The 19,367-nt window shown below is 48.3% G+C and overlaps 7 protein-coding genes across 7 annotated transcripts; 5 read left to right on the plus strand and 2 right to left on the minus strand.

Moving 5' to 3' along the window:
- Nucleotides 1–1,260: 1,260 nt before the first annotated feature.
- Nucleotides 1,261–2,892, minus strand: N7466_011387 (putative hexokinase; the record flags this gene model as incomplete). Its single annotated transcript, XM_057170776.1, has 1 exon — nucleotides 1,261–2,892. The coding sequence occupies one exon, from the start codon at nucleotides 2,890–2,892 to the stop codon at nucleotides 1,261–1,263; it is 1,632 nt and encodes a 543-aa protein (XP_057015497.1).
- A 1,375-nt stretch (nucleotides 2,893–4,267) lies between these two features.
- Nucleotides 4,268–4,578, plus strand: N7466_011388 (uncharacterized protein; the record flags this gene model as incomplete). Its single annotated transcript, XM_057170777.1, has 2 exons — nucleotides 4,268–4,363; nucleotides 4,438–4,578. 2 exons carry the CDS (start codon nucleotides 4,268–4,270, stop codon nucleotides 4,576–4,578), a joined length of 237 nt encoding a protein of 78 aa, XP_057015498.1.
- A 1,414-nt stretch (nucleotides 4,579–5,992) lies between these two features.
- N7466_011389 (uncharacterized protein) lies at nucleotides 5,993–6,245 on the plus strand (the record flags this gene model as incomplete). Its single annotated transcript, XM_057170778.1, is given in 2 exon segments — nucleotides 5,993–6,215; nucleotides 6,226–6,245. The coding sequence occupies 2 exon segments, from the start codon at nucleotides 5,993–5,995 to the stop codon at nucleotides 6,243–6,245; spliced, it is 243 nt and encodes an 80-aa protein (XP_057015499.1).
- Nucleotides 6,246–7,533: 1,288 nt separating this feature from the next.
- On the plus strand, nucleotides 7,534–9,709 carry N7466_011390 (uncharacterized protein; the record flags this gene model as incomplete). The annotated part of the gene is made up of 3 exons (XM_057170779.1): nucleotides 7,534–7,620; nucleotides 7,700–7,864; nucleotides 7,943–9,709. The coding sequence occupies 3 exons, from the start codon at nucleotides 7,534–7,536 to the stop codon at nucleotides 9,707–9,709; spliced, it is 2,019 nt and encodes a 672-aa protein (XP_057015500.1).
- Nucleotides 9,710–14,665: 4,956 nt separating this feature from the next.
- On the plus strand, nucleotides 14,666–15,686 carry N7466_011391 (EGFR-like transmembrane domain-containing protein; the record flags this gene model as incomplete). Its single annotated transcript, XM_057170780.1, has 2 exons — nucleotides 14,666–15,311; nucleotides 15,382–15,686. The coding sequence occupies 2 exons, from the start codon at nucleotides 14,666–14,668 to the stop codon at nucleotides 15,684–15,686; spliced, it is 951 nt and encodes a 316-aa protein (XP_057015501.1).
- A 983-nt stretch (nucleotides 15,687–16,669) lies between these two features.
- N7466_011392 (uncharacterized protein) lies at nucleotides 16,670–17,188 on the plus strand (the record flags this gene model as incomplete). The annotated part of the gene is made up of 1 exon (XM_057170781.1): nucleotides 16,670–17,188. One exon carries the CDS (start codon nucleotides 16,670–16,672, stop codon nucleotides 17,186–17,188), a length of 519 nt encoding a protein of 172 aa, XP_057015502.1.
- A 1,342-nt stretch (nucleotides 17,189–18,530) lies between these two features.
- N7466_011393 (beta-ketoacyl reductase) lies at nucleotides 18,531–19,349 on the minus strand (the record flags this gene model as incomplete). Its single annotated transcript, XM_057170782.1, has 1 exon — nucleotides 18,531–19,349. The coding sequence occupies one exon, from the start codon at nucleotides 19,347–19,349 to the stop codon at nucleotides 18,531–18,533; it is 819 nt and encodes a 272-aa protein (XP_057015503.1).
- Between the last annotated feature and the right edge of the window lie 18 nt (nucleotides 19,350–19,367).

Raw genomic sequence — 19,367 nt, forward strand, 5'->3', positions numbered from 1 at the left:
AGAGATGAAAAAATGAGAATTTTTTCTATAGATCAGTGAGTAAGAAGGTGATATTTAAAAGCACCATTGATTGGATCAAGCGCAGGAAACGAATTGAAGACATACAAGCTGCGGGAAAGATTTGACGTTCGAGCTTCCAATTGAAGACAAGTGATTTCCTGATGGGGATATTCATGCCTTTAAATCCCTGACCAGGGGTCAAAAGCTTGGTAATCATCGTTTGAAGCAGAAGGTATCCGCAATCAATACCAATCATTCTCGAATATTTGGCCTTTCAGATCCTGTATGGCGGGGGGATTGTTAAGGAGGGCGGAAATGCTCCGCAGCAGGATTACACCGCTTAGACGCCAGTGGGGGAAAATACTAGAAAGTGCGGAAAAGCCCCGTAATCGAATGTGGCCACACAAAAAATTGCATTGCATCTAGCATCACAGCGTGCCTTGAGTCTCAGTATTTGAATCGTTAAATCAACGGGGAGCCATACCGCCGCCGTCGTAAACAGTCCGATTTTTTATTTTTTTCTCGATCTTTGAAGCACACCATTTCACAGTGCTCTCGAACTAGCTTGACAATCGCGATGCAAGACTTGTTGGACAAAACTCGAAATTTCATCTTAGTTTCTAAAGATGTGGCATTTATCCATACCTAGATATTCCTGACCAATGAGAGACGGGAACGGAGAAATCCCGATGAATCGCCATTACATTACTCTTAAAACTGCCACACCTCTAGGTAGAGAAAGAGTTGAATCCCGGAATAAAACCAGGTCAAATGCTTCTGTTGTTCCTACTACCCCATCCTAATCGACCCCAAAGAACAGTATGTAGACCAAAGCATACTCACTACAACACGAAGCCAAACCTCCATGAATGCGCCATAAAAATGACCACAGGAACCAGAAGAGCCATACTCCGCCCAAAGCAGTAGTCGGAGAAGAAAAAAGAGAAGCAAAGAAAAAGGAAAAGGAAGAAAGCAAAAGCCCAAATCTGAAAACCTTGGCAAGAAACGCCTGGCAAATGCTGATTGAATCGAATGAGGAAAGAGAAAAATGCATCCAACCTCCCTGTGGTGTTTGAGACCCTGTGCAGAAAACACAGAAGCCAATGGGATAGAAAAAATGGATCATGCGCCGATGACCGATGATGAAAGTAAGAATGAAAAAAATTGACAGAGAATAGGAGGTGGTCGTCGTCGACCGCGGGATATCTAGGCGTTGCGGGTGTAATGCATCACTCGTTTCAGAACTGGCGGTCAAGGGCTTTACCGCTGCTCGGCCTTTTCGGCCACAGCCACGGCTACTGCTACGGCCGCACCCAAGATGGCACTCTCGGGGGCGGGGTCCAAGCTAATAGCAGATTCGGAACCAGGGTGGGATTGTTCGGACAAAGCATCCAGGTAACCCTGGCAAGTGTCGCGGAAACCAGGGTATTTGTTGATGACGGTACCGTCACATGCGATAGATACTTTCTTTGCGGAGTCAGCACTTTCAACGACGGTGATCTCGGGAGCTTCCTTGAGAGATTCGGCTGATGATGCGGTCGTGGGGGATTCCACTTCGTTGCCCAAACACCACATGCTGTGGATACCGGTGGCTAGATATCCGGCGGCGCGGCGGGAGACAACTTGGCAGACACGACGGAGGAAACGTAGGTCTTCAACGGAGGGGTAGCTCGGGAAGGTGTGCTCTTTTTGTAGGAGGGCAGCGGAAGGTGCCATAGAAACCGATGAATCTTCCTCAATAAAAGCGACGATACTAGTATCGAGAGAGTAGGGTTCACGCAAGGAGTGTGGAAGCTCGCCCTTGAACAAGGCTGCAGTATCCACTGCCTCCACGATGATCAGACGAACAATCTCACCCAGGTACCGACCAGTAATCATGTATTCCAATGGTTGATAGTCAGGACGAAGGTGAGTGCGGTTCAGGATATCATCCCAGCGAGTCATGGGCAAAACACCACCCCCGAACATGCTAAGTTCCGTATTGACAATGACATGCTTTGCGTAATCGAACCACCCGTCGGGGCGAACTCCAAACTTGCTACGTCCAATCTCATGCACAGGGAAATGAATGGCCATATTGGTGCCAGTGCCCAAAATTAAGGACATGCGGGTCTTGGGGTCAACAAAGGCACGTGAGAGTAGAGCAGCGGAGCTGTCGTTGACAATAGCGGCCATTTCGACGTTCAAGTTACGCGTCCGACACGAATCAATCAACAGTTGTCCAAGTTCCTGCCCCACCGTGCCGTTCGAGCAGTGGAAACCCTTGCCCATGTGAATCACCAAGCCGCTGCTAGTCGAAGTCTGATCGATCGGGAATGACCAGGAGAGACCGATTGGTAGGGCGACTTCGCCGCGTCCGTAATCCGTTCCCACGTCCTTGAGCACGTTATCAATTTCGCTTGCCATCCAGTCAAAGAACTGAGTACCCTCCAACAATTTCTTGCTATTATCAATATATGACGATGCGACTCGCACAATGCGCATTTCCTTCTCCTGTCCATACAATTCAATCAAAGCGACTCGGAATGTCGATCCTCCCACATCGAGGGCCAGGTAGGTTCCCTTCTCGTTGCCGGTTGGGAGGGCGTGGGTGTAGGATGGGAGCATGTTGCAGGGACTCTCTTGCAAACAATGGCGAAATTGGGCGCGAATCTTCTCTGACATATCGATCATCTTTGCGGTCGACAGGGGTGTGGTGAATAGCGTCTCAACCTCGCCGGCGAAGTCATCGAGGGTCCGACGGCGCCAGTGAGCGCCCAGGAAGGGCTTGCGGCGCTTGTGACTGAAGCCGCGGAAGAGTGAGGGGAAGAGGATCATGGTCTCGAGGGCGGCAACGACGTTCTGGAAGAGCTCTTGCAGACGGTGCAAGACTTTGACCAGTGGGGCCGGCATGGTCGAAGTGTGACGGAGGAAACGATTGGAGGGGGAATTTGGGGGAAGGGAGATCAGGGCGACATGGGCAAAGATAAGATTAAAAAATAGAAGGTAATTCAGAGTAGATTATGAGGGTGTCTTAGGTGACACTCCCACAGTAGTGTTCAAGGTGGATTCGTGAGGTGAGTGTAGTGTAGCAGAAGAGAAATCCCCACCCGTGGACAACAGAGAAAGAGAGGAGGCCGCACTTTGGAGGAGAGCCAGAGAAAGTGAGGAAAAGGGTCAACAAGCCGAAGCATGGATCAACATTGGTCCATTCTTTGGGTTGTTGAAGTGTCACTCGGAGTGCAACTTTGAAGCCCTTGCGGTGTCGCAATGCGCGAAGTGGGTAATTGTATGGTACGGTAAGTACTATCATGCGTCTAGTGGTGTGTTCTGTGAGAGTGTGGCAAGGGCGGTATTATGATTGTTAAATTACTGCATTACTGCGAGGGTTAAAGTTTAAAGGGCAAAGACTTTTGGTAATTTTGGTTCGATAATTACTGGTCGTTCCTACGAGAATTGAAAGTGACTTGAAGATTAAGACATGAACTTTGACGTTTCAATAATTAGAATGACATATACTTCAGTCAAGGACCGTTTTAAAAAGACAAAACCCAAATAGCTTAAATTGGAAACATGTATAAGCAATACTATCTATAAAATACCCAATACATTCCCAAGCGTGGTATGTCCCGTAACATGCTCGATGACCCCCTTGAGTGCAACGGTGGTAACCGGCCCAACTGATCGGGACCGTTACACTCATGTGGAACCCGCCCTTATAACCTCGTGGAAACCTGGGGGTTTTTCTCACCATTCACTATTCACCTTCAAATGCTGTATCATCTTCCCTGTTTCCTTTTTCAACCCGTGTCTTTTGATTTTTTGCTCATTTATGGTTGAATTATTAATGCACGTAGTATACTCCACCCAAAAAAAAAAAAAAAAAAAAAAAAACGAAAACGTCTCCCAATCTGCAACATTTCATCGCCAATGCTTCCTGGTCACGAGTTGTCCATGGTGGTTGCATCACTGTAACCACGGCCCATGCGGCCATGTTTCGGATACTTTGAGTAGAGATAGATCCCCGTAGCGTCTTCTTTTTAGCTTCCTTTCTGCATAACATTCTAGCATTGATGTGCGTATTCAAAATTGTCAACATTGACACCTGCCACTCATTACACTCAATGTTTTAACCGTGACATCACCCCTGTACAAAAATGGCATCACAGTGGCCAAACTTATTCACTTTCTTCCACACATTGTAGAGCACCGCAACACTTGATATTAAAAATTGAAATTGAAACCTTACCATTACCAATTTGCCCATATCTTTCTGCCTAGATCAACCATGTCCGCTGATCACGTACTAGACAAGAAAGGTGAGACCATCACGCAAGGGGACTACGTTCTCATCAAGTCTCCAGGGGGTCATCGGGAGGGTGAGGTATGAACTAGAGAACCCTTGGTAGACTGAGATATCACTCTCAAGGTTTCCTTGCAACTCATCATACATTTTAGGTTGACAAGATCGTCACCGATGAGACGGAAGCCCAAGCTGAAAGGGTCGTAGACCCGCCCAAGGCAAGTACCACTCTTCTCAGTTTCAGTTCCAGTCTCAGTTGCATCGCGGGGCATGATCTGATTACCATCTCCTCGTAGGTCATCTTCACCGACCAACACGGACACAGGGTTTCCCATAATCCACAATCGGTGGATAAGCAGCCAGGTCGGGGGTTAATGGGAATGTAAGATTCCATTCTCCACAGAGGCCCTCATCTGATCTGATCCGATCTTGAGGATTTCGGGAAAGGGCTTCTTGCTCTCTGTTATCTCTCTTGCCCCACAGATGCCGTTGTGATCTGCGGGGAACAAGGTCGCAATCGATGTTTTAGCTTTGTCCAATGAAAGGTTTTCTTTGTCATGGATTTCCCTGTCAAGCCCAAAATCCTTCTGGATTCAGACATTTAGCGTTGAAGATCCCCAACAATGAAGTCATGTAAACCAATGCTTTCCACATGGGCCCGAGGCATATCCAGTTCGGCATTTTTGAGGGGAGGGGAAGGGGAAAGACAAAAAGGAGGTTTTTTTTTCTCCCTAGAAGCTTTCCTGACGTTTCACTCTGGGTATCGCTAGCACAGGTTCCACGTGAGAACTCATGAGTTCGTATGGGACACTCCCAAGCCACATGGACGAGCCTCAAACCAACCTCCGTCTCCAATGCGGCAAGTGATCACGGGGTCATCAGTGATCTTGTCTACCGCCACTACGCCGGATTGTCTCAACTACCCCCACGCTTGCTGTAATTCGGTCAGCAATTAGATGAAGTCGGCCGGATGATCCTTTCGTGGAGATGGAATCATCGAAGCGGGCTTTATCTTGGTAGAGATGCAGCTTCATTACGTGGGCAAATTTGGTAGTCAGCTGAACTTGCCACAGAGTCATAACCCGCATGTCCAGTAAAGCATTCATCGCGGAAAGAATCCCAAGGATGCCTCGTTCTCGCCGACGCATTACCCAGCAGCCATCCGAAAGCCAGCTCTCACTATGGGCGGTATCCCAGGCATAGTGTCAGGGGCTGACATCCTAGCGGGAACTCCTTAATCATATCCCAGAATCCAGAATCCAGCTTTTCACCTCAGCAAGGTATGGGAACAGCACCGCGGTGTAGGCAGATGACCAAACCATGATAGGTCGCCCTTCTGTTGTGCACAGGTCAAGATCAAATACACCCACGTGTTATGAATTGGACAGAAATTGCAGTCATCCTGGTCGCCAGTGATCCGGACATGTGATTCGCGCTAAAATGCCGCTCCTTCATACAAGGCCTCATCGTCAGCTTTGCTTGCTTCTCGACATCTGAGGATAACTTCTCCCCACGGAGTTTATCACATTCCATCGCCACAAAATCACCAACTATATCGCTTCAACTTACCTTCGGCGCCTCTATTTAAAGAGGCATGACGTGGGCGGCGTGGGGCAGTATATGTACATACAAACACGCTGTCTAGACTGTCTGTGCACACCAACCGGAGGCGGAGGGCAGGCACACAGGGCGGATAAAAAGCCCCCTGACATGGGTCCCGACCGCAGACCCGCCAGCATCGCCCAGCTGGGTCTTCAACTGGATCCAGGAGGCGCTGGCGCCGAGCTGGTCGCTTCCAGACCTGCATGGGACGGGCGAACCATTATTGACTACGCGTCGTTTCGGACCCAGACTTTCCCTGCGGTGTCACAGTGGAGACGGAGACGTCATGAGGACATGAATTTCTACCGATTTAACAACAGCTTCAAGCAGGGTATCCCCAGGTCAAGAGATTTATGGATAACATTTGAATGCACGTGGGGCAAATGGTTTGCGATCCGAATGTTATTTGGTTTAAGCGGATTAAGTATGAGCTTGGCTTTTTGGATTTAAATGTTGGATTGACTTGGAGTCATGCCAAGAGCTTCGCGTCGTTTCGGACGGACTAATCCGGTGCCAAAGCGAACCAATTGCCGACGGTTGATGTTGTGGATCTGTTTGTTCTTTTTTCCTTCTCTTTTTTTTTCTCATCTTTTTCTCTTTTGATTTTTTTTTTCTTCTTTCTGACAGATCGACATTGGAGATGAGGCAAAAGTCGAAGGATCAAAGGTAGTTCTGGAACTTGGGATAATTTTTGGGATGTTTGACCATTGTTCCGAGTAGATTGATCTTTGACTAAGTGTTGCATCTGCTGGATGTTTTCATCTATGTATACTGAATATACTCCGTAAGATAGGGTAGGGACAATGTTTGTGATTATGAGGTTTTTCAACTGATCATCGCTATCTCTGCCGTGGTGGGGGCACGAGGCCCATATAGTTAAATTTCCTTAATTTCCTTAATTTCTTTTTGAAATTCGCTAGAGCAAATCCACTTGAGAGTCCAACCACTCCGAACATGCCAAGACTGGAAATTCCCCTGAAAAAGGTCTACCCACTGGAGGCTGAGCCAGTCATAGGGCGTGATGAGGTGCCCAGTCTTGAGAATCCCGGCAAATCGGCTATCCCCGTTCTTAACGAGGAATTATTGTACGTATCCCATGGAAATCCAATGTACTAAAAACACAAGCAGATGTGGAGGAGTACAGACGCAGAGCATCTGGGGGAAATGGAGTCATGTCGTACAGCATAAGAGTGCATTTGTACTGTAGATTGTATACTGTCAGAATATTGAATTGTACTAGCCCAATGAATCTACTAAATTCCATGATGTTTTCTTATGCTTATTGTGCCCCCAATGGGGTTAACTATACGGGCGTCAAGGGCAAATGGGAAAATCCAGATACGAAAGTTCCGCTAAAGTCGACATTTCAGGTTCCACCGAAACAATGCCAAGCCCTTCGGATCGTCAGATTCCATCTGTTATTCTCCTGAGAGGGAAAGGGAAAGTCGGGGCAACCCTTTCTCCCCTAGCTGACGTCCTCTCCACTCCGAAAAAAAAAGCCCACTTCCCCCGGGACTGACGACGCCTACTCGTCTGTGTGCCTGGCGTCGTCGCTCTCCCCTTTGCCCTCTCAATTCCTTCCCCCTTCCCTTTCAAACCTCTTGCGATCACATCAAGGGAAGAATTTCTTCCTGGCCACTCCTTCAATCATGTTGTTCATAGGCGCATTATTATTATCTTTACTGCATAATGCGGTGGCGCAACGGCATGACGCGGATCTAATGTCCTTTGTGACGGTACGTTGAGCCTCAGGTTATCAATCAAAATCGCGTGATCCGTGGGGAAGTATTGCTAATACTAGTAATCATCCAATAGCTCCCCGAAGTCCGAGCCCTGAAGTGGGAGGTCACTCATCATGATCGGGCACGCGAGGCCCCGGGATATTGGTTCGTTGCGCCTTATGGCCAGATCTCACCCGAGTCTCCAACCCAAAAATACCAGCAGTACCAAGTTGGTCCCTACATCTATGATAACGATGGTGTACGTTGATTTGGAGATTCTCCTTCCCCCGCCTTAATTCTCCATTTCATTTCAAATGGCTGACACTTTCTGCATTAGGTCCTGGTTTGGGCGGGCCCGAGTCTCTACGATAACCGCAATGCTTTCGATTTCCGCGCAAACCTCAACATGGACGGCGAGCCACATCTGTCATTTATCGTCGCTTGGGACAATGAGAATGGGGCTGACAGGGGCCACGGTGTGATTGTGGATAAGCACTACCAGATCGAGAAGGAGGTTCTGCCCTTGGTGGATGTGCACGACTTCAACATGCACGAGTTCAACATTCTGGATGGTGGAAAGACCGTCTTGGCCTGTGTTTATCGCCAGGTCGAGGTTGATCTAGCGGACTTTGGCCGACCGAACGAGAAAAGCTGGGTTGTATCTGGCGGGTTTGCGGAGTTCGACATCGAGACCAATGAGATTCTGACGCAATGGAATAGTCTGGATCACATCGCCCTGCATGAATCGAACATGTTCCATGCATGGGATGGCGTCCAAGGCGCCCCGGGATGGGATTACGTTCATGCAAATGCGGTGGATAAGAACGCTGCTGGGGACTACATCATTTCCATGCGATTCACCAACACCATCTACGGTATCTCCGGTCTCGATGGCAATGTTATGTGGCGTCTCGGTGGACTGGAGAGTGATTTCGTCCAGGACTTCACCTTCTCCAAGCAGCACGATGTGAAATTCGTCTCTTCCAACGGCACCCACCATGTGATTTCGTTCCTCAACAACGCCTCCGATGAACGTGGTAACGACGAGAACCTATCCTCCGTTCTACACGTGGAGCTGAACACAGAAACTATGACTGCCCACGTAATCAAGCGTTTCAACCGCCCCGACGCTGGTCTGACCCGTCTACGTGGCAGTGCCGAGGTTCTTCCCAACGGAAACGTCTTTATCGGCTGGAGTGAGCGCGGCTACCAGAGTGAGCACGCCCCCAACGGCGATTTGTTGATGACCGCCCGATTTTCCTCGACTCGCTACTCGACCTACCGCGCCTACAAGTCCGAATTCACCGGTCGCCCCCTTACCCCTCCTGATGTCGTGGCCTCAGTATACGGAACCAGCAATACTGATATCACCACCATCTTCCACGTTAGTTGGAACGGTGCTACGGACGTTGCTGGCTGGAACTTCTATGCCAAGGCCTACGACCGCGGTGATTCGATTTACATTGGCCATGCTAACAAGACCGACTTTGAGACCATGTACATTGTCGACGGGTACATGGATTGGGTCTCCGCTGAGGCTGTTGATCGTGATGGCAATCCGATGATGATCTCTCGTGTTGTCCGTAGTGATATCCCGAGCAACTGGCAAGCTGTCGGTTTCCTCGGTGCCCACAGCCCTTCTCCGGACGATCCAACTCTCATCTCATCGGTCTACGAGAACTCCAAGACTCAATCCGACGACTCTACTGACTCCGCCGAATCCACCGATACCACCGAATCAACTGATGGCACGGATGCCACAATCATCGAGGACAACACCGAGGCTGCCGACACGATCGACGATACAAGCAGCGATAGCATGGATGGTATGGATATGGGCGAGAGCTCCGGATCCGGATCCACCACCTCGTCCTACTCCGACGCCAAGGAGGTCGCTATGGCCGTGAACAAGGCCTACGATGTGATCCGTGGCGTAGGAGCCCTGTTGATCTTCATCCTCGTCTCCTGCACTGTCGGAGTCGTCGGATTCGCCTGTTACCGCATGTTCCAAGGCCGCAAGGGTCGGTCCTACCACCACATCTCCTCGGAGGAAGATCATCTGCCCACAGAAGAGATCCATCTGCGCTCTCAGGCCGCCGAGTAATCCCACGCTGGGATCTGGACATGTCTTTATAATCTCTTTGATTTTTTTTGTTTACATATTCGTTTTGCATGATTAGCAGCGTCGTCGCATCCCCCCTTCCCTGAACCCGTTACTTCCCGGCGAAGAAACGAAGATATGGTTCAGGGCACAAAAGAACTGGAGAATTTAACCTCCTTATTATCCGTGTCCACATACAGGACTTGAACGAAAGAGATGGGAAGAGAAGCTGAGTAGCTGAGAGGGTATGGGTACATACAATCAGGCCATGATCGTTCCACGCATATCATACCCCGATTTGGCGTTTTTTTGATACTATTTTTTTCCTTTTCTGTCTTTTTTGATGAATCCTTTCCCACTTCTTTGGATCGAATGGATCTAGAATTGAAACCATCTATGGTTTGATTTCTTCTTGGTTCCATCTCATATTCGATACCTTTTATACCTTTGTTTATTCTTGTATAATTTATTTATATTCCGTCTTGGATGTTGCTTTTTTATCTCTTCTTGTGACTTCTTCGTTGTCTGAAAGACTTGACAGAATCAAATGTACATATTAACATCATGGTACTACAACCTACAACCTACAACCTACATATACTGTCCTTCCATGATCAATAGCAAGTTGGTCCAAGGCCATATTGAAGACCAGGGTACGTGCACTGCCTATATAGGTGCAATATCGGTGGATTACCAGCCCAGTGCTGGAGTGGACATATGTCAAACTCAAGATGAAACTCGCTAAGAATGATCTGCACTCCAGTGCTGGAAGTGAACCTCCATTAAAATTCCCAGCTATTGGAATATCCCAATACTGCCAAGTACCTATAAAACCTCGCCACCCCAAAATCCAACAAACTTGGAGTCCATTGTATATACCTGAGCCCTCGCTAATTTTGCCACCTCGTTCGTCCACATGGATTTCACATGTGCAAGCTCTCATTCCTTGAACCAGGAATATGATCTGACAAGTACATACCCGCCTTGACCCGCATTTCGCACTAGGAATTCCAATCCATACCCGCTTCTCCACTGCGGCTAACGATTGGCTACATCCGCAATACAAGTTAAAACCACCTGTGCAAGCGTCTTGAAAAAAAAAAAAACAAGAATCCCCCCAGTGGCGCTGCACTACTACTTGATGCAGGGGTATCACACTGCTTAACCAATAAGGCTTGAGATTAGACCAGTCGCGTTATCGTATGTACCCCAGGATGCGGGAATTTTTCTGTTCGGTACAATTACAGCGTACGTGGAACCCTATGTAGAGCCTGGCAGGCTGGCAGGGGATATGTAGACACATGGTCTGAGAATTTCCAAACGGGTCAACTTCTTTCACTTTCTTCTGACATAACAATATCCAGAACAACCGAAAACGTGTCAGGTTCCACCCGGCCACCAAGCTGAAAGTCGGGGCAATTCGCCCATTTCAATGGTGATCGTCGTGTGGGTTTGTTGATCAATCTTGCGGTGATCCCGCTGGGTTTGGAGCTTGGTGCCAAGGTGGGTAAAATCAAGCATGCTTGGTATTCTCACTGATATCCTGATGGCTAGCTATGTGATGACAGCCGGGCAATCAGAAGACCAATCAATCACTCAAAAATCTCCGAAACAAAATCGAGCCAGGCGCCCTCGGCTATCAAACTAGTCTTTTTTCGCCGTTTGGAGTCGATCCATTGATGGATTGTTCGACGTCTTCGAAAAGCGTTTGATGGCTTCATGGCAGGGCACAGCAACTCATTTATGCAACATGAGATTGTGCGGCTTCTCATGCGCCTAGTGAAGATGCAACCTCACCAATCGATTGCGCGAAGTATATAGTAAAGGAGAGAGATACAGAGTACATAGGGGTCCAAAAGTCAACACTTCGAAACGCCTTCTTACATAGCCCCCAGCTCCAAATTCCTCCTTATTCCACCCATTCCAACTTCCTCGCATGCCGACCTTCCCCTCGTTTGCCCTCAAGTCGATCGCTGAATACCCTCGTACGCTGATATTTCCCCTCGATTTCCCGGTCCAACGCACTCAACCACCGAATCTTTCGCATACCCAACAGAAGACAATATGCCACAAGTTCAGATATCGGTCTTCCCTTGGGACGGACCGGAAAAAGCATCATGGCAATCTACAACCGACTGCTCACGAACTCGGCTAAGCATCTACGAAAGATTCCAGAAGCGTTTGCCACGAGATAATGGGAAGAGTTCTGCGCTTTGAACAACACCACTGCGTTACTAAGAAGAATACTTGGATGGGAAGCCGCTAGTACCACCGAAGTATCACACGCTCCGCAAGGAAAGCCGCCGGTGGCCAAATGCTATGGCCTCCTATGGTTTTACATGATCGGCAACCATGTCCTTTGCGGCTCAGACTTGGCCCAAATAATGCCATGGTCCCTCGGAAATGCTCGACCGAGCGAACGTTCCATTAAAATTGGTCGATTGACTGTCCCGGAAGGTCAATCTGAAAACGACTACGACGTGATTGAAACGATCACTCATCATGAGCGACGGCTTGAGAAAATGGATCGAGCAAGCCACAATGAACACCGATATCCAGAGTTGGGTGATAATTCCCCATTAGTGAGCAGGTCGCACCCCGCCGACATGCTTAGACTAGTTAGGAATCTATCCTCCTATTCCATCGCATCACAACAATGGTAGCATGTCCGGAGTCCGGACGGGTAAATTCCTCGTTCTAAAGGAATTTTTTCACGTTCCGGGTACTATGCGGATTGTTTTTTTTTTTTTTTTTCAAAAGGCTCGAAATTGGTCGTAATCTTGTGATCCGATCTTACAACCTTCCCCTGAACCAGTACGAGAAGTTTCGAATCAACCGAACCAACCAACCAGCGCTAATCCATCGTTCATCCCTCATCGTTGTTATCCACTTATTAGCAATCTTCTATCTGTCATACCAGCTACTCGAGGCTTGATACTTGTGAACGATCCGATCCCCGCCGGCATCATCATGTGACTCTGACTAAAACTAGACTCTAATCGGGAATCGTGCAACAACGGGGATAGAAATCCATCTTTCCCTTCTACCAGATCACAACAATGGTAGCACGCCTAGACGGACAAATTCCTAGTTCCAGTGGACTTTTTTTCCGTCTCGAGTCCCGTGCGCATTAGGAGACCCCAAACTCGTCTAACTTATCTATACATACACATTTCGTTGTGTTCGATATTTTCCCCCTGAGCCAACATCTCGAGAGGCTTCCACCGTGATCATTTTATCGGTTTCCCCATACGTTATCATCCCACACTTTACCGTCAAGAGACAGCGCCTTCTACCTCTTAGGAATCCCTTTATCTGATACGTTTCGCTCAGTCCGATCTGATTCGCCCTTGTTGTTCCATTACCCTTGTGGGTCTCACGAGTGAATGATTTGAACACGCAAAATGCTCCATGTAGAAATACTAACAATCAATATGACTTAACCCAATTGCAAATTCTCTCAACAAAACACCAATGTACTGGATTTCTCCTGGCGGATTTTGGGTTTTCAGTTCGTTCATCCTCGGAGAATGCCGCTCAAAACATCTGTTTAACCTGTTTTTCTTGACTCGGAAGCCCTGGCGCAAGTATGTACAAGCCAACAGATCGTTTTGTATGATTGGTCATATGGCTACAAATGTAGCTGCAGTGCTTGCACTAAGCTACAGGATGACTGCATACTATAGCCCAATGCCAAGACACCAAGCACTTGGGTGGTTCGGGGCATATACCAGTAACAGTATCGTTCAACCGAGGGCCCCCACTCATGCGACGTTAGGTGGATCTCACTTAACTTCCAACAGAGTGGTACTTGATACACATCATATGTATACTAATATCATGCTTTGAGGTGTTTTCTTTGCGCAGAATGTCCGAAAGACTCGAGATGGCCAAAGATAGCTGTGTGTTGGAGTGTCCGCAAATTGTAGGCAGAACCCCCGTACTTCAGCCTCAGTCTTGCGGCCCCTCGTAGTGAGATGAACCCCTGGTGCATGATACATTTATGATATGGACCCTGTATGTTTGACTACTAACACTCATATGTGCTAGTGCTGCAGGTAGCTGCAGGCTGCATGCATCCAACTATTGGCACACAAACATAGCCTACTGTATGGCTTTTTACAGCAAGATGATACACCCGATATTCCCGATCAGGAATGGATGTATGCATGTGGATCTAATATTGGAAGATCTCACAGATATGTGTCTCTTCATGCTAACACAAAATACCTTTCATAATACTCAAAAGGGGCAAAAAGAGGTTGAATTTAGGTCTAAACAACAAGGAAACAATGATGAAGTTATTTAGCATGCACATGTGGATTGTTTAGTTCATATGTTGGGCCCTTTCTACTCTACCTGGTTTACTTTTCAAACACATGTTTTTTAGGCATAGAAATGCAGCCAAGCCTTGTGCCGTCTTAGCTCCACTTTATCAAGCCTTTGGGCTGAGAGACTAGATCCCTGAAAGGTGGTGTTTTCGAACATGACCCTACTAGGAAGGTAGTTATTATTTATTATACGGCATGAGGCTGAATCTAGTATGTAAGAGCGACCGCCGTTGCTTGAGTGCTGGTCTTGCCCTTAATTGCCTTCCTTCTACCAGTCGTAAAAGCAGGATATTCGGCCCCTAAGCCCGTCTCTGCCCTCACAATGTACCTAGCAGTGCACATCAGGGTTTAATCTCTTTTCTGAGAATCCCTCACTGAACCCATCAATCAAAGACGCGCAAAATTCGCTATCCTCGGTCAGGTCTGCAGTAGCTCCAACGCTAGTTCAACCAAACTGTCAGCCTCAGCCATCTCTGTCTGGCGACGGTCATTCTACTATCAGAAACTCCCCACAGCACTGGGTGTGGAGCATCCCTGACCTGCAGTTTTCCGTTCTTTCATCCTTTTTCTTTTCTCTCGCATGCAATAGTCTTTATCAAGACAAAATAAACTTGTAGTCATAATCATAATGTCCAACTCGACCTCGAACCACTTCACCTGCCCATCAGGTGGCACCTGGTACGTGTGCCCAGAGGCGCCGTACTTCGTGGGCTGCTGCTCCTCAGACCCCTGCACAAACGTCGACGCAAACAGCACCGCGCCATGCCAGGACGTCTATCCCGCCTCCTTCGACCCCTCAATCTACAACGACATCCTATCCAACTCGTGCATCGACCCCGCGAACTCGAAGTGGTATACCTGCGCCTTCACGGACCCGCCCTTCATCGGCTGCTGCTCGAAGAACAACCGTTGTCCCTCGAACGAGGTCGCTTGTTCAGACGATGATGTACTTGCCGCTGCGTGGAACTCGTCCCGCCCCAGTCAATTCACTCTGTTCCTGGATGCGGGCACAGACGATGACGATGATGGGGATAGTGGTGAAAGGGGTGGGGGTGGGTTATCCGACGGCGTGCTCGCGGGAATCGTGGTTGGGGCCGTTGCGGCGCTGGTGATTGCCGGAGCGCTCGTTTGGCTATTCATGCGGAGAAGGAACAAGAAGGCTGCTGCGATGAGTGGGCACGGGCACACGCCGTCTGTTGTTGAGGGCGAGCATCAGAGGATGTATCCGGGCGAGTATGGATATCAGCATTCATCCCCGGCGTCGCCGTACCATGGTATGTACCAATCTCCATCCTCCTTGCGGGTTGGATTTATCAAGTATATTGGCTTATTGCGTTTGCTTAGACTCGCGATTCTCTAGCCCCGACGGCACGCAAGTTGGGGCAGGAAATAACCCGAAATACATGTCAACTTCCTCAGCAGGTTTCAGCCTGCCCTCGTTCTCTCCCGGAATACCGTCGGAAAGCGGACGGCCGATTCATGAAATGCACTCGATTTCTGGGAGCGAGGATATGCCGCAGCAGAAGTGGGCGCCGGGCCAGAACTACGGGCTCGGTATGCATGGAGCACAAGAGCCTGAGCCGATACAGGAGTTGGACGGCAATATGGCGGAGGTGCATGAGCTGGAAGGAGGAAATCGGCCGTTGTAAGGATGGATAAGGGTCATCAGCCTATACTAGTACGTACATAATACATGCCATATAAGAAAGAAGTAGGGCAGACCTCATCTGTCCATTTTCATCCCTCAGTCAGATCCACAAAAGTAATCGGATAACTTATACAAATAGGACCATTTATGACTTCGTTAAATAAAGACTTGAAGTGACACTGAAGGCATGAATTTTCGTATGTTATTTTATATGGTAATAGCAAATGTGTCGCATGATATATGACCCCCTACGTACTGGATTTCCTTTGACGATTGTTGGCTTCCTTTCCCGGATTAGTGCTCACCCCCTCGCCGCTTTACCTCACTGAGCAGATCTCCCAGTGATCGGTGAGTGTTACATAAGCCTGCGCAGTAATGTGATTCGCTCACTGAGCTCACTCCACAGCAGGCCAATTACATGCGTGAGCTACGTACCCCGATAAAACGAATTTCACTACGCTGCCTCAAGGCCCCCCACTCGCTCAAAACAAGAAATTCCTCTTCCCACGTACATAGCAATGCTTTTATAAATTTGATTGGCCAGCCTTCTCTCTCTACCAAGATACACCCACAATGGGAAGCGGTGTGGATATCACCGAAAGGGCCCGGGTACTCGTCGAATTGCCACCGAGCCTGGCCTAACTTCCAAGTGCTATAATTCGCTAACTGGGTACACGCCACAGCTCCAGAGGTCTAATTACTATCGTCCGCCAATGGTCTCCTCGTTGATGCCCGGGTTAAACAGGGCACTGCCTACTCGTACTCAAGCCCCACTCGCTAATATAAATTATTCACTCTGCCACCTCATATGATTTCTGTGCTCTGTGTTCAACTCCGATCGAGTCCCTTTAGTGCCGACGCTTTATCGTTATCACTTTTAAGTTGTTTTCTAGGCTTCTAACATTTGAAGCATCTCAAAGCTTCCACGAAGACCATTGCAATTACTACGACTTGAGAATCAAATAACTCGTTGGAGCAATTATCATGTCGCAACAAAAAGCCCCGGCCCAACACTCGAAAGCAATGTACTCCGAGTCCGCTCAAACCCATGCAGACGACGAAGCTCGCCAGGACTCGGACGACGAACCCATGGTCTACAGGATTCCAAAGGACTACGCTACTATAGCGCGTCAGGAGCGCCACAGCCTCCTCGCTGAAGGTGCTGATCCTGACTCGGTCATCCTACAGAGCGAATTACACAATTATGTCCCTCGAAGAGAAAAAGACTCTATTGACCAATATGCGAAGCGTTACGCCGATACTATGATGGACATGACTCGTCGCGGCGTTCGGATTCTGAACGATATGCTTACAGGCGATACGATGCCAGACACATTCGAAACCGCGTCTGGCAAAGTTTTTGATTTAGGCCCCGAATCGGGCTCGACAAAAGGGGAGTATCGTGAATTCAGGCACTGGCTCTTGGGGGTTCAGGGAGCAGAACAAATTGAGGTGCCGGAGAAGTGGTTGAAGTTTGAGAAGCCAGGCGAAGGGAAACATTAACATTAACAGCAATAGCTGAGACAGGCTAGAGTTCATGCATTCCAGAGTTACGAAACTTAATTATTGCTAATTTTCTGCTTCTCATCAGCCTAAATTCGCATTTATGAATATGATCCAACACCCCGCTGCTGGTCCATGCGGGAAGTATCTCGATGGTGATGGGGCGCTAAACTTTTGAGCAATGATGCTGGTTAGATAAAATTCGTTCAATTCAACATCTAGGAAGGTCCAATTTCATTGGCTTCAGTGATTTCTTGCTCGTTCGGTATTGAGGGCTGACGTCAAGAATCGTATTAAAACTTGATGCATTAACGCCTGTTATTTCTTTTCCAGCCTAGATTAATTGAGTTACTTAGCGACTATCAACATCAAAGATAATCCGGATACGGTCCAAAAGCCAGGTATGACAATATTAATAAATTAAAAAAATTAAAATTTGGTGAACATTGGTATAACAGGTGAAGACCGTTCAACAAACCTACCTTTCTCTACTTAGCTTCCAGCACACGTGTACTTGCTAATACTCTCGTTCCCCTTGGTGATGTATGCTCGCACGCCGCAACCATGAAACAAAGAGGTGCGACGGCGTTTTCGTTTCAATGTTATAGTACGTCCCGAAACTAGTACATCCTCCTCTACTCTCAGAGGAATCCCTAACCCCATCCTAGATGGACACTAGTCTACATTGGATATAAGCCCGGAGTATCAATATTCTTATATCAGTCTCAAAAGCAATTGATGTTTTATGTACTTTCAAAAAGTCACAGTGCTTTATCTCTTATCTATATAATACATATTGAAAAGCTAATGATTATCTACGAAAATTTTCAGCCCCAATCCTTTAGCCCCAATTTTTTAGCCTTCGCCTTTTACCCCAAGTGTTGTACTGCATGCTAGTTAAGGGCCATCAAAAAATGTTGATGGGGTAGTAACTAGTGTGGGGATCATATGCTTCTTCGGGGATAAACTGCCAGTAGACTGGGTGGTCAATAAATGCCTCTTAATAATCAACGAAGGATAGTTATGTGTTAATAAGCAGCCAATCATGGTCAATGAGCGTCGCTGCTATATCACGTGATCATTATGAGCCGCTCAGTGAGCCTGAGGCCCTGAGTCTGAGCACCCTCATAAAAGCGGCGACAACCCGAATAGGAAAGGGGCGACAACCCGAATAGGAAAGCACCTGTCAAAGAAAATCCATTACGCATAGCTGCCTATGTATTCTATAAATTATAGGTAGATTTCATAAACATGCAAACACCAAACATAAAACAGCCCCGAGTACAAAAGTCAAGTATCAAACCAAAGCAGAACCAAGAAAAGCAAACCAACATGACAAAAATCAAGCCCGCGACTTATTCAAAATAATCTCCGCCAAAGCCAACAACGACCCACTAGACAACAACTCCAAAACCTGCACATTAGCATTCGCCTCCCTAGCAATCCAATTCCGAATCTCAATCGCAACCAAAGAATCCAGCCCCAACGACGCAACAGTAACAGAAGGATCCATATCCTCGACCGCAATCTGCAAAACAAGCGCCAACTTAGCCGCCAACGCCGCATAACAAATCTGCACCGCCACCTCCCGGCTCTCCGCAGCCCCAAGCCTAACATTCAGCGGCACAGAGGGCCCGCCCCCTCCCGCGCCCCCACCGCTCCCCAACTTCCCGCTCGCCTCCTCATAAAGCACACTAAATTTCGCGTCCGACGCCCAGAAATGCTCGACCGTCTTGCCCAGGCTCAGGCCCGTGATGCTCTGCCCGGAACACGAGCGCGCCAGCTCGCCCGTGATGGCTGCGCCCAGCAGCGCTAGCACCTCGCTTTCGTCCATCGTGTCGCTGCCGATGTTCTTGAGGACTTCTTCCAGGCGTGCTGCTGAGACGTCGGCGAGGTAGCCTGAGTCGCTGACGGCTGTTAGGTCGATGGTTGTTCCGGGGAGGCCCAGGCTGCGGCGGTATGACATGAATTCGTCTAGGAAGACGTTTGCGGCGGCGTAGGCTGCTTGGCCTCTGTTGCCGATTATGCCGGCGACGGAGGAGAGAGCGATGAAGAAGTCTAGGGGTGTGGTGGAGAGGGCGTTGTGGAAGTTCCAGGCGCCTTCTACTTTGTTGGAGGCGACGGAGGTGAAGTCTTCTAGGCTCATGTTTTCGAAGAGCATGTCCTAGGTGTATGTGTT

The sequence above is a fragment of the Penicillium verhagenii genome, assembly GCF_028828195.1.
Source record: "Penicillium verhagenii strain IBT 33310 chromosome Unknown utg000013l_segment0_segment0, whole genome shotgun sequence".
NCBI classification, from domain to species: Eukaryota; Fungi; Ascomycota; class Eurotiomycetes; order Eurotiales; family Aspergillaceae; genus Penicillium; species Penicillium verhagenii.